Source organism: Myotis myotis, unplaced genomic scaffold, assembly GCF_014108235.1.
Source record: "Myotis myotis isolate mMyoMyo1 unplaced genomic scaffold, mMyoMyo1.p scaffold_m19_p_25, whole genome shotgun sequence".
Lineage (NCBI taxonomy): Eukaryota > Metazoa > Chordata > Mammalia > Chiroptera > Vespertilionidae > Myotis > Myotis myotis.
The window spans coordinates 4,632,330-4,644,591 of NW_023416330.1; the positions used below are offsets into that span (position 1 = coordinate 4,632,330).

The 12,262-nt window shown below is 45.8% G+C and overlaps 1 protein-coding gene across 1 annotated transcript; it reads right to left on the minus strand.

Annotated features, from left to right (window-relative positions):
- Nucleotides 1-4,772: 4,772 nt before the first annotated feature.
- LOC118679416 (GTPase IMAP family member 5-like) lies at nt 4,773-9,062 on the minus strand. Its single transcript, XM_036356147.1, has 2 exons — nt 8,149-9,062; nt 4,773-6,903 (listed from the first exon to the last, which is right to left on the minus strand). Exons 1-2 carry the CDS (start codon nt 8,189-8,191, stop codon nt 6,026-6,028), a joined length of 921 nt encoding a protein of 306 aa, XP_036212040.1. The 5' UTR covers nt 8,192-9,062; the 3' UTR covers nt 4,773-6,025.
- Between the last annotated feature and the right edge of the window lie 3,200 nt (nt 9,063-12,262).

Consider the following 12,262-nt stretch of genomic DNA (forward strand, 5'->3'; position numbering starts at 1 on the left):
TAGTGGTAGGCTAAACCGGGGGACAATTTCAGTGAGGAGTTTCCTAACTACTGCCTGTGCTGTCTCTGCCTTGGTTGGATATGCCTCAGGCCAGTCAGAGAAGGTATCAATGAAAACCAGCAGGTACTTATACCTTCCTTGTCCTCCTGGTGTCTTAGTGAAGTCCATTTCTCAGTGTTCTCCGGAGTTCTGACCTCGGAATCGCTGCCCCGGCATGGCCACAACAGGGGGCCCTTGATTTACTCGGGCACATACTTGGCACTTTCTAATCAAGTCTGATAGTTTCGTTCCCCCAAGGTGGGTACTCTGGTGGGTCTGGGAAGCGATGGTTCGCCCCAGGGCTTCTGGCACTATAGGCCTCCCATCTGACAGAATTAGCCATCCAGCCTCTTCTTCCCGGGCCCTTAGTTTCTCAGCTAGCCTCTGCTCCTCCGGCAGATGAGTAGGCTTCTCTGGGAGCCTTTGTGCTGGCAGGGCTATGAGAACTTCTAGGGGCCCTACTGGTCTTTTAGCCAATTCCTTGGCCTCCTGTAAGGGCAGTGTAAGGAGATACATCCTTGCAGTCCCTGGGTAGGTCTGGCAGGGCCAGTGCTGGGGAGCTCACCAGGGCTTCTTAGATCTCCCCTGGCTCCTCCTCATGTTACTACTGCCGCCCCCGCATACCACATACCGGGTGATGTCCATGTAGAGGGTTTCATCCGGATTCTGCAGGGGCTGGTCCACAAGGTTCTTGCGGAGGAAAGTGAGGGTAGTCAGTGTCTCCTCGCAGTCATGCAAAGGGGCCTCTGCCTCCACGTCAGGGAGGAGTGTGGCAGGGTTCAAGGCAGCTTTTTTCAGGAAGCTAAAATGTTCACTCTTTTTCCTTTTTCCCACCAGAGGGCCTGAGTGAGTGCTATGAGTTTCACAAGGAAGTCCACCTTGTGGCCCCCCACACTGTCAGGGTTATCCTGGGTTCTTGGGGGCCAGCTGAGCCCTGACAACCCTAATCCACCTCCTTCACCAACATGGGAGTCGGTTCCCTCGCACTTTTAGGGCATTTCTGTTTCCAATGTCCTTCCTTTCTGCAAAATGCACATTGATTTTTCCCAAGCCGGGGTTGGACTCCTTTTCTCCTGCGAGGCTTTTCTTGGCCCTTGTTGTTTCTCTGGCCTCTTGGGTCTTTTTTTTCTTTTTTTGTTTAAGGCCAGGAGGACCTTGGCCATCCGGGTGTTTAAACCTGCCTTCGGGTCCTCCCGATTGTTGAAAACCTTCTGGGCCACCTCAGCCAACTCAGAGATTGATTTCTCCTCAAAGCCTTCTAACTTCTGTAATTTTTTAATATCTGGGGTCGACTGGGAAACAAATGTAACATTGACAGCCCTCCGATTTTCCGGGGCATCAGGGTTAGGCCCCTGGACTGTCTCTGTCATTTTAGAGAGGTTTGTGGGTCTCCAAGCAGCAGCTTGGATGCCCCCTAATAGAGTCTGGCGGTACCGGTCGAGAGCCTCCTTTCCCCTGTCACTATTGGGGTTTCAGTTGGGTTGCCTGGAGGGAAACACAGCCATTAATCTATCTTTAAATGGTAAGAAGAAATTTACAATGTGTCTATAATTAAATAGATAGGTATAGCTGTTCCCTGTAGTAGGGCTCCCCTTATTTGACTTGTTCTCTCAGAATGGACTAAAGGAGCTTTATTTCCTTATAGGGTCTTACATGTCACAGGACCTCACAGGGTCTGTAATTCCTGTAACAGAGGGCCAGTATTCACTACTTTACTAACCCCCTCTGTTCTAGACAGGCCTTCCCCAGTTTCCTACAGTTGAGGTTTTGTGCCACCCCTGACATGGGCATGGTCACACAGGCCTGTAAGACAGTATACAGGTAGCTTAACCCCTATACAACTGGGCTTGGACCTCTGTCTAGCAAATTGCAGTCTATAAGTTCAATATGCAGCCTCTGGTCCTCCTAACCCAACGAGGTTTCAGCTAGTCTCTGAGTCAGACTTCTCCTCTCTTGGAGAATTTCAAAGTCCTGATAACTCCCAGGTCCAGGGAGAGTGCCCTTTTCTTAACTTTGTTTATTAGTTACAGGGCCCTGCTTTTCTTGTCTTTCCACAAGTCCCCTTTTATGGCAGAGCAGCGACCAGGCCTCTTTGAAGGGAGTGCACTGGAAGGGGCTATCAGCCCCTCCTCTTCCAGCAGCAACAGGTACTAAACCCTTTCAGTACATTTGCAAGCAGGGAGCTTTTACTACCTCTATCTGCAGCTTTCATAGATCTCAGGCTTGCTACGCTTTCTGGGGCTGTAGGAAGGCTAGTACTAGTCACTGGCTTCTGGCTTAACTGCTATAGCTTGCAAGCCAAAGGCCTAAGTCTTGCATTGCTTGTTGTAAAACATTCATTTTTGACTGGGCAGCAGCAGGGCAGCTCTAATGTCAGGTAAATTTCTGCTGTTCTCTACTTTCTTGCTGCTGCTGCTGCTTTTTTTCAGGGCCACTGCAGGCAGCTCAGGCATCCAGCCCCCCTTCTTTGATCATTTACTCCCCAATCTAGTCTGGAGCTGGGGAATAGTGTCTCGATCCGCCTTGCATCCCCAGAGGGCTGCCCGTCTGGCAGATCTAGAGGGCCGACCTGCCGTAGTGGCAACATAGGAACTGCAGGACTGGCAGATGTCACAGGGTCCTGCAGGTTCTCCCCCTCTCTCTCTCTCCCTCCATACGCTGTCCCTGTCTAGTATGGGATGGACTGAAGGGGTTGAAGGACGACAAAGCCCCTTCCGTCGGTGGGTGCGGAGGGAAGACAATTGGCATTGGGGGAGGCAGGGGCTCCGGGTCAAGAACTGGTGGCATGGTCTGGGCTTGAGGCCGGGGCTCATCCAGATCTGATGCCTGGGGACCATAGGGGGGCAGCTGGCTAATGGGTTCCTCCTGCTCTCCCTGAAGGACCGGGGAAGCCTTTCCCTTCTTGGGCCCGGCCAAAAAATTGTCTGTCTCTGTCCCAATTTTCCCCTCGGGAGGCAAGCCCTCATCTACCGGGGTTTCTTGGACAATATGTCAATTCAAACCTGAATATAAGGAATTTGATCAGGATGCCCTGGGCTGCCGTATATGTCATAATGGACCCGGTAGGCAGTGGTCAGATCAAAAGACCCTGCATCCGGCCACCCCTCCTGGAAAGTGGGCCACTCCCGTTTACAGAATCACTGTAAATCAAAAGCATTAACATTCTAACCTTTAAATCTACCCTAGAACTTCAGTTTAATACAGTAAATTTACAACCTAGGTTAGATCAACTGATAGAAATCTTTATTAGCTAAGTGGGCTGATTCCCCTTTAATAGTGAGCAAAAGACTCTGAGAAAAAAAATAATTCTCGCAGCTGCAAGAGGCTTTTGAAAGACCATTAAGGGGCCAGCCCAAACATTCAGCCAAGCGTATCAATAGAAAGTAGAATAAATCAAAGTAGCTTTTACTTCACATAGACCAGTAATGATTTACACTTTCTTAGTAGCCTAGCCCAGGCTGGAGCTGTATCCAGCTGTAGTAATTTGGCTAGTCCCACACAAACTTTGTCCCGACCCCATGATGATTGGTGGCGAGAGACAGACAAGGAAGGGGGTGACCTGTTTTTACAGATCCTCATGCAGATGCCCACCTGACTGAAGTCATGGAGCCACACAAAAGAGAGGAGAGGGAAGGCCCCCTCCCTCCACACTCACATACTTTCACCAGACATTCATTCAGAGTTTAAACAATCCATCTAATTCCTAACAATTTTCCAATTCCTGAGAGAGCTCTATAGCTTCCCGGGAGGTGATCAAGCTCCCCTTCCACTCACTCGGAGTGGGCCTGACTGATAGGGGGTCGACGAAGATGACTGACCCTATCCCATTTGACAAAGACAAAGACAACAAAGAACAAAGACAAAATAAATCAGCCAAATGCAACCTAAGGTTGCCTGGAACCTGCAGCTTGCTCCTTGAAGTCCTGAAAATTTTCAAAAAACATTGCAGCAGGGTACACACAGAAGCAGACAACTTTTTGACAATAAACACCAAAACAAACAAATACCAGACAGACAAACCCAGTGCAGCCTACAGCCGCACGAACCAGGGACCCCGGCCACCGTCATGGCCGCGGGTCAGGACCAGAAGTACCGCTGCGTCCAGCCCTCTGTATAGGTCCTTCCATGGGACATCCCAATTCCTGTTTAACGACCGGTCCTTACCTCTCTCGAGAGTCCAGGTGGCTCGGTTTCCAAATTGAAAGTTTTTGGGTGGACTGGAGGCCTCCTTGGTAGTCATTCTCCACAGGTGTGGGGTATCTCGCTGAGTGCCCGGCGACAAGTGGGGGAGAGCCTCCTGCCTTAAATAGGGGGTCCCTCTCCTCCCTGCCGGGGGAGAGCCTCCTGCCCTAAATAAGGGGTCCCTCTCACCCCTGCTGGGGGAGAGCCTCCTGCCGTAAATAAGGGGTCCCTCTCACCCCTGCCGGGGATCTCGCTGTGGTCCTCCAAATGTTATGGGTTAGCTCAGCGAGATAGACCACCGACTCAGAATTTAAATTTTAAGAGCCTTTATTAAGCTGACCAGCTGACTGCTAGCCGTGTCCTTCCCATAAGAGCCCACAGCTTGCAGTGCAGACCAAGAGTACAGCAAGACCTTTTATCTGCAACACTACAAAGTATTTTTTAAAAAAAGAAAAAAACTGCAAAGCGGGTCATTAGCCGTTCCTGGTACTGGCAGGGTAAAAAGTTTACATAAAATTTAAGAGCAGGGTCACACCTGGCTGGGTTCAATCATAACACATTGCTTTTCTAGCGAGATAATTAGCAATTTTTCTCTCCCATGGTCCCTGCCCCTCAGTTTACTTAGTAATTCTTTTTTGTCAGGCCCCTGCCCCTAGCACACAGTACAGGGTACAAATGGGCAGAGAACGGGGGGACAGCCACCAAAAGAAGGAGAGGGTGGGGCAGGGGCCACCTGGGGACTTCATCTAGCTTCCCATTTCCACTAACTTCATGACCTCTGCCCAGATGTCACCTTAATGCCTGCCCTCTTCCCTTTGCTGCCGTGGAGGTGGTGAACACCCCTCCCTCCCCGAGTTCCCAGACATGATGTACTGACCTTGGGGCTAAAGAGGCTGCTTCACAACAGAGCTCCACCAACAGTGGTAATTTATTGAAAAAGGGAGTGTGACCACATTGGCCTGGTGCCATTTTTACAGCCTCCCAGCTAAGAAGGCTGTTAGGTATTTAAAAAGTTGAAGAAATAAAAAGAAGAAGAATGTTTAATCGCCATATAAGAAGGTCAATAAAATTCAAATTTCAGTGTTCACGAAGTTTTATGGAATTCAACCTCACACATCACTTACATCTTGTCCATCCACCATTTCCTTTGTAAGTGACTGAGATCGTGTCGTCTGCTAAGCCTAATCCACTATCTGGCTCTGTTCTATGAAACCCCAGTTCCTATTTCCCCCCCAGCCACTGTCTCTGCTTTCCCCAAGGCCTCACCCCATCCCACCTCTGTGACCATTTTCTCTTCTCCTAACTTGTCCATGTCCCCTCCCACCTTCCTTCCCAGCCCCTTCATGCCTCCAAAATTCCCCCCAGAACTTCCTCTCTCAGGTGGGGATGGTGATGGGTGTCATTTCTTATAGCCTATGATGAAATCAGAGCATATTTCTGAATAATATAAGGAATTCTACACCCAGCTTCTAATGTAATATATTTCTTCCCTCAATGTGTAATATCACAGTCCACTCATCTTCCTTCCTATAAAACCCTCCCAAGTATCCAGGATTGTATCTAGCTAAGTTATTATTTACCTCCATGATATTTAACAAATCAAAAAAGAAATATATTTTCCTTTGGATTTTATTTATCTAGAAACACTAGGAGAACATGAATGACATGTCTAATGTAAGGAAGAGATATGAAAACTGAACTTAAGCAAAAAGCACATAAGTTTCTTACAAACCCAAAAAGAGATGGTGAGTTTGGAAAAAAGAAGCCAATTGTAGAAGTCAGCTGAAAATGCTGCTCAGCGTCTTTAAGGAATACACAACTTAATTAAAAGGACAAAAAAAATAAAAATGCATATCACAAGGAAAGCAGATAACCCAATGTTATTACGCATCCACTTTCTGACCCTGAGGAGCACCTTGAACACCCAGTGACTCTGGGACTCCTTCAGGATTCGCTCTTGATTTTCAACATAAGCTTTCACCTTGGCCAGGAACCACCTGGGCTCTTCTCCAGGGGTGCTGACCCTGCCTTCCTCGAGCATCTGTGCATCCAAGTAGAGCTCGTTTGTGTAGTAGGCGCCCTGGTGCTCTCTCTCCAGGCTCTCGACCACAGCCATCAGATGCTCCAGCTGCTCCCTCTGCTCCTCTCCGGTGGCCCGGTTGTTGAAGCCACAGTACCTCCTCCCACACTCCTGGATCAGGCACCTCAGGCTGTGGTTGTCCGTGTTGACTACATAGTCATCCAAGGACCCGTCCCCTAAGTCCTCCTTGTGGGTGAAGACGACCACCACATATCTCATGGCTCCTATCCCAAAGACCTCCTTCACCCTCCTCACTGCCACCGTGTCCTGGGCAGTGAAGCGCCCCAGCTGTGTCACTAGCAGCAACACCTGTGGTCCTGGGACTGAGAGCAGGTAGCAGTCCCCGATGTCCTTGTACATCTCTTGGTTCTTGGCCTTTGTCTCAAAGATGGAGGGCGTGTCAACCACCAGAATGTTCTTCCCATTCCACGTGCCTGTGGCCACCTGGCATCTCCTGGTCACGGTCTGGGCCCCCAGTTTGGACTCAAACACGGTCTTGCAGAGGATGCTGTTTCCAGTAGCACTTTTCCCGCAGCCGGATTTGCCCACCAGGACCAGCCTCAGTGAGGATGATGATTCAATTCGGCTATCTTCTACACAGCCTGAAAAAGAAATATTGTGTGTCTTACTAAGCCAGTGTTGCTTCAGATTTTTTGGTCATGGACCCTCGTGTACCTCGTGGAGGTCCAGCAAATCTATGGACCTCCCTCCCAGGAAACTGTCTTATCTAAATACATACACAAATTTACTGACAACTGCATGAGGTTCCTGGACCATAGAAAGTCTACATAGGAAGCCCACGTTGGACCCATAGCCAAGAGTAAGAACTGCTACACTGACGAGGTCACTCCAAACCTTTCAGCCAAACCAGGGAAGATACAGTTTTTCTGAAAGTAAAGGGGTCCCTGTGTTTTTCCAGGGATGGTTTCTAGGCCAGTTTCATGCTAAATAAATGTGATATTAAAATGAGACAGAGGATGAGAACTCACACCTGGCAAAATATTACCACCTCTTTTTCACCCACAAATTCCCAGGCACACATGTGTAGAAGTGCTCAACACATTCATCATTTATCTAAACCTTGGGATGAAAGGGAGTCTCAGATATGACCTCCCACCAAGGACCAGCCTAGGTCCCTGGGCCTCTGCTCTCTGGGTGGGGAGTTGGATGCTTGAAATTGAGACAACAGAAAGGTCTTAGATAATGTTAAAGGCAAAGCCTAGGAGATGACTCAGGATGGGTGGCTGAAGAGGCCTGGAAGTTAAGACCTTTAGTAGTACATGTGATGGAAAGGTCACCTGCATGGCTGATTGAGTTACAGGAAGTTAACAAAAGTGATGCTGGGGAGGGAAACACTGAGCCAAGAGCTAAAACCTTCAAGGGATGAAGGAAGATGAGTACTGGAGATGTTCTAGAGTTCTTATCAGCTCAAATGGATTCCACATTCACTGTAGGCTTCTAAAATCTATTATTTTATTCCTATTCTATGTTGGTTGTTCCTTTTCTGCAGTGTCTGGGATGTTTTTGTAGCAAACATGATTACTAAATCTCTCTGGAAAACTTTTCCATTTCTTCAGCTCAGAGCAGACAAGGAAAGAGAAAATTTATTTACAATTCAGTTCAAAATCCTGCAACTTCTGACTTGAAGTTTCATTTCCACATTTATCACAGGTGATGTGCCTGGAGAGCATTGTACTGGGGGTCAGGTGTGTGTGTGATGATGGTTGGGAAGGTAAAGATAAAAACAAATATTATATTTTCCTTCTTCCATTTAAAATCACTGGGTTTCTGTCACTGTGTTTGAGGTGAGGGACTGGTGACTTAAAAGAACTTGGCGTCTTTCTTACCTTTTGCCATACTTCCATAGTTGCTCTTCAGAAGTCCTTCCATTCTCTTCTGGAAGAAGCATAGGAAAAGAATAAAAGCAAGTGTCTGATACCCTTATAATTAACCCAGTTTTAAATAACTGAAAAGGAGCAAAGGGAATGCCAAGTATTATAGTCATTGGTGCAACTTTTCCAGGAAACTGCCGTTTAACACATGCCAGTAAAGTTTGGGTGACAGAGGGAAGGTACTTGCTTGTCAGTCACAACTGGGAACAGGTCATTGGGCAGAGTAGGCGTGGCCACTGCAAGCACCCAGAGATTTGAGATATTTAATCTCCTAATCAAAAGTGTTAGCTCCATTACCTCCTCCTAGAGCTTGACTCCTGGCCTTGGGACTCTCAGGCTCCTGATTGCTTGCATTTGCCACATGCAATGACCCACACAATGGGCTGATGGACTGCAAATACCCTGATGTTGTGCCTGACCCAAGTCCACCAAGGAAAAGAAACTTTGGACACTGACTTTGCTTCTAGCTCTACTGAATCCTCAGCTGCTCCTCTTTTAGCACTGCATTGAAGGCAATGGGATTGAAACCCTGGATAAAATTCCATGCAAATAAAAATCACTCATCCTGCTGAGTGATTCTTTTTGCATATCTTATTCTCCCTCTGAAGCCCCTGGAAATGCTTATTCTAGCAGTGCCCCAAGAACCCCATTCCCATTAGTAATCCATGCAATTGTCTGATAAGATTCCACTTGGGAGTTGGTAAGGCCTGAGGCCACCTCCAATTCAGACACCTACTGCAAATTCTCCATCGAGGATCCATTTTCATTGTTAATTTTCTAACTCACATTATACTTGCAAACATCAATAATTAACTTTCAGCAAACTAGGTGATGGTAACACAGTGCATTGTTCTCACAATGCTTGGTGGCTTTCTTTGTTAGTTTTGTTACTTAGCTTACAGGAAAGTAGCAAATGTTTAAAAGCAATCAGTTGCGTATGTCCCTCCAACTGGAAAAGGCATGAAGTGAAAAAAGCATTCTTTATGGAATGAGGAGGGAACATTATCTTATTTTATGTTTTGGAATCAAAGTAGGCTAACTTTCTGGAAACAGTACTGTCTCTCATGTCAGTCCTTGAAGGACTCATGTCCCAGATCCAACCTTCCCCTGGGAAGGCGCACTGTACTTTTCCTCTTGGCCATTGGATACCCATGTGACACATAGCGTGTCAGGCACTAGAAATTCTCACTACTTCAAACAAGCCAATGTCATTTGCAGCAAGGCAATTTCTTTCTCTGTTCTAGCAAGTTTGTGATTAGCCCTCTGAGCAGTTAGTTGGTGGAGAGAAAGGGGTGCCATGGCCAAAGAGAAAGCATCAACACTGAGGACAAATTCAAGAACAACTCACTTCCTGCTCAGTGTTTAATCAACTGTTTTTCCTGGCTGGCTCTGAGGTCCTTGTCTCCCGGTGATCACCATTTTGTGTCTCAGTAGATTTAAACAGAAATTGGCACTACCACTGGCTTCAATTGGCATAAATGTTTCCTTCAAATGAGGCATAATATTGTGTCACTCATCTTGCTGTTAGAAAAGGCAAGTATATCACATACAGCTACACCTAAGATGAGGTTGTATTTACTTATTCAGTTTTAAATATTATGCGGTTATGAAACATATTTTTAAGTGAAGAAATACACAGTTATAAAACCAAACCTACAATTTGCAATGAACAAATGTAAGTATTTTGGTATTTTTACTGAAGCTTTTCTGTTTGATTAAAAAGCTAACACATTACACATAAAATTTCACTTATTTATTTTTGACTCCCCAGTCTCTTTCACCCTCCCTCTGCCCTTCAGAGGCAACCAATATTCTGAGGTTTTTATGTATCATTTCATGTATGTAATTATAGTTATATATACACACACATGTATCTATAGGTTATGTCTAATACTGTTTTTGCATTTTAAACTTTTATATAAATGACATTATTTGTGTAACATTTTATCCAATAATATTTTTAAAAAGAAGGTCTTGTTACTTTTTAAAATAATATTTTTATTGATTTCAGAGAGAGGAAGGGAGAGAGAGAGAGAGAGAGAGAGAGAGAGAGAGAGAGAGACTCAAACATCAAGGATGAGAGAGAATCATTAACTGGCTGCCTCCTGCATGCCCCCCACTGGGGATCAAGCCCATAACACCGGGCATGTGCCCTCGACTGGAATTGAACCCAGGACCCTTCAGTCTGCAGACCAACACTCTATTCATTGGGCAAAACCAAAGAGGACCAGTTACTTTTTAATATACGTTTTTATTGATTGAGAGAGAGAGAGAGAGAGAGAGAGAGAGAGAGAGAGAGAGAGAGATAAATTGGTGTGAGAGAGAAACATTGATCGGCTGCCTCCCGAACATGCCCCAACCAGAGATTGAACCCAGGTATGTGCCTTGACTGGGAATTGAACCTTCGACCTTTTGGTGAATGGGAAATTCTCAACAAACTGAGCCACTTTATTAACAACATTTGAGCTGTCTCACATACATGCTTGCTGCAAAATAATCCCCACTTACTATATATCTCTGTGCAACAATTGACCTGGGATAGACAGCTCCCACCTGACTAGATACTGTCAGTATGACTCAAGAGCACCGTGCAAATTCTCACTGACACCAGCCCTGTGTGAGAAGTCCCCAAATCTACATTTGTACTTGGCAATATTCGACTTTTTAAATCACCCTTATGGGCATACATAAGGATGACTTCATCCATTTACACTTGCATTTTACTGGTTACCACTGAATTTAAAAAGGGTGTTTGTAGTCTGTTTGCTATTCAGGTTGCTTCTGTTATATAGAAAGAATGCTTGCATGTTTTTCTATTCACTTAGTGATTTTTTGGGCCTCCTTAGGAAAACCATCCATTTTCACATCATCAGATGTGAACCTTCCTTCCTACCTTCCTCCTTTCTTTTTCCCTTTCCTCCCCCTTCTGCCCTCACTCTCATAAGCCCAGAGAAGAGCATTTCCTCACCACCCGCTCTTATACACTGTCCTTGACTCTGGGAAATTATACTCTGGCTCTTGCTAAACCTGCTCCAATCTATGACACATTTTCTACTTTAAATGACCTTCTGTGAGGTTTGGAAACCTCAGAAAATATGTTTGAATCAATCTATCGCTGTGGCAAAGACGATGACAGTGGTGACCATGTTGATGGTGAACTTCTTCATTGTAATAACCCTCTGGGTGGCCACTTATAACTTTATAAGTTCTTTCCTGTCCATTTTTTTATTCTTTTCCTAAATTAATATAGGTTTAAAATTTTGATTTAAAATATTAGGAAACTGAGCAACAAATGACCGGCCCAAGATCACACAATTGTCTTGTAAAACTAAAACTGAAAACCAGCTCCTTTTGCCAGCCAATTCTCCTTGGTTTCCACAGGAGGAAAGAAGATTAATCCAAATGAGTCCACAGTCTCTTGGACCCCACATTCAATGTGGTTGTCTCATGGTCAGGACATAAACTGAGGCTGACAAGCTGGAAGCCTTCCCCAAACCCACAGAGACACTTGTATTGTAAAATCTATGCTTTTCCAAGAAAAGATTATTCGAAGAGAAAACTGCAGGGGGCAGGAGCTGCTCTGAATTGAAGCATTTCAGTGTAAACCAATCTGGTGTTTTACTGACTTGAGTATTAGTGTGAAACAAATGGAGCAGCGTGCCTGACACAGAAAGTCAATCAAACTCAGGTAGCATTAGCCAAGAGGCAGGGTTGTCATTCTCCTGGACCGTCTTCTGATGTGTCAGGCGGCAGAGGAGTCGTGTGTCCACAGGGAATAGCTTTTAGGCAGAAATTATCAAATACAAAGTGTCCTGGGAGAGTGACAAAAGATATTGATGTAGATGCTAAAACGAGTCGCAGAGAAAATATTAACAGAACTGAATAAAGCCTAGGAGAAGACTGGGGGAAGCATGCTGACCTGCAGGAATCAGGTGCAGGTCAATCTCAGAGCAGCAAAGGTGTCAGAGTAGGCAAGAATGTGAGGATCAAGAATGGAGGCAGATTCCTTCTCTAAAAGAAAAATTCTAATCTCTAAAATGGGGCCAGGTATTATCAGAGAGTGGCAGTT

Bases quoted from the DNA above. Each gene is read 5' to 3' on its own strand.
- LOC118679416 (XM_036356147.1), bottom strand. From the start codon at position 8,191: ATGGAAGGACTTCTGAAGAGCAACTATGGAAGTATGGCAAAAG. The intron at 6,904-8,148 runs GTAAGAAAGACG...TTTCTTTTTCAG, and splicing joins CTATGGAAGTATGGCAAAAG to GCTGTGTAGAAGATAGCCGA.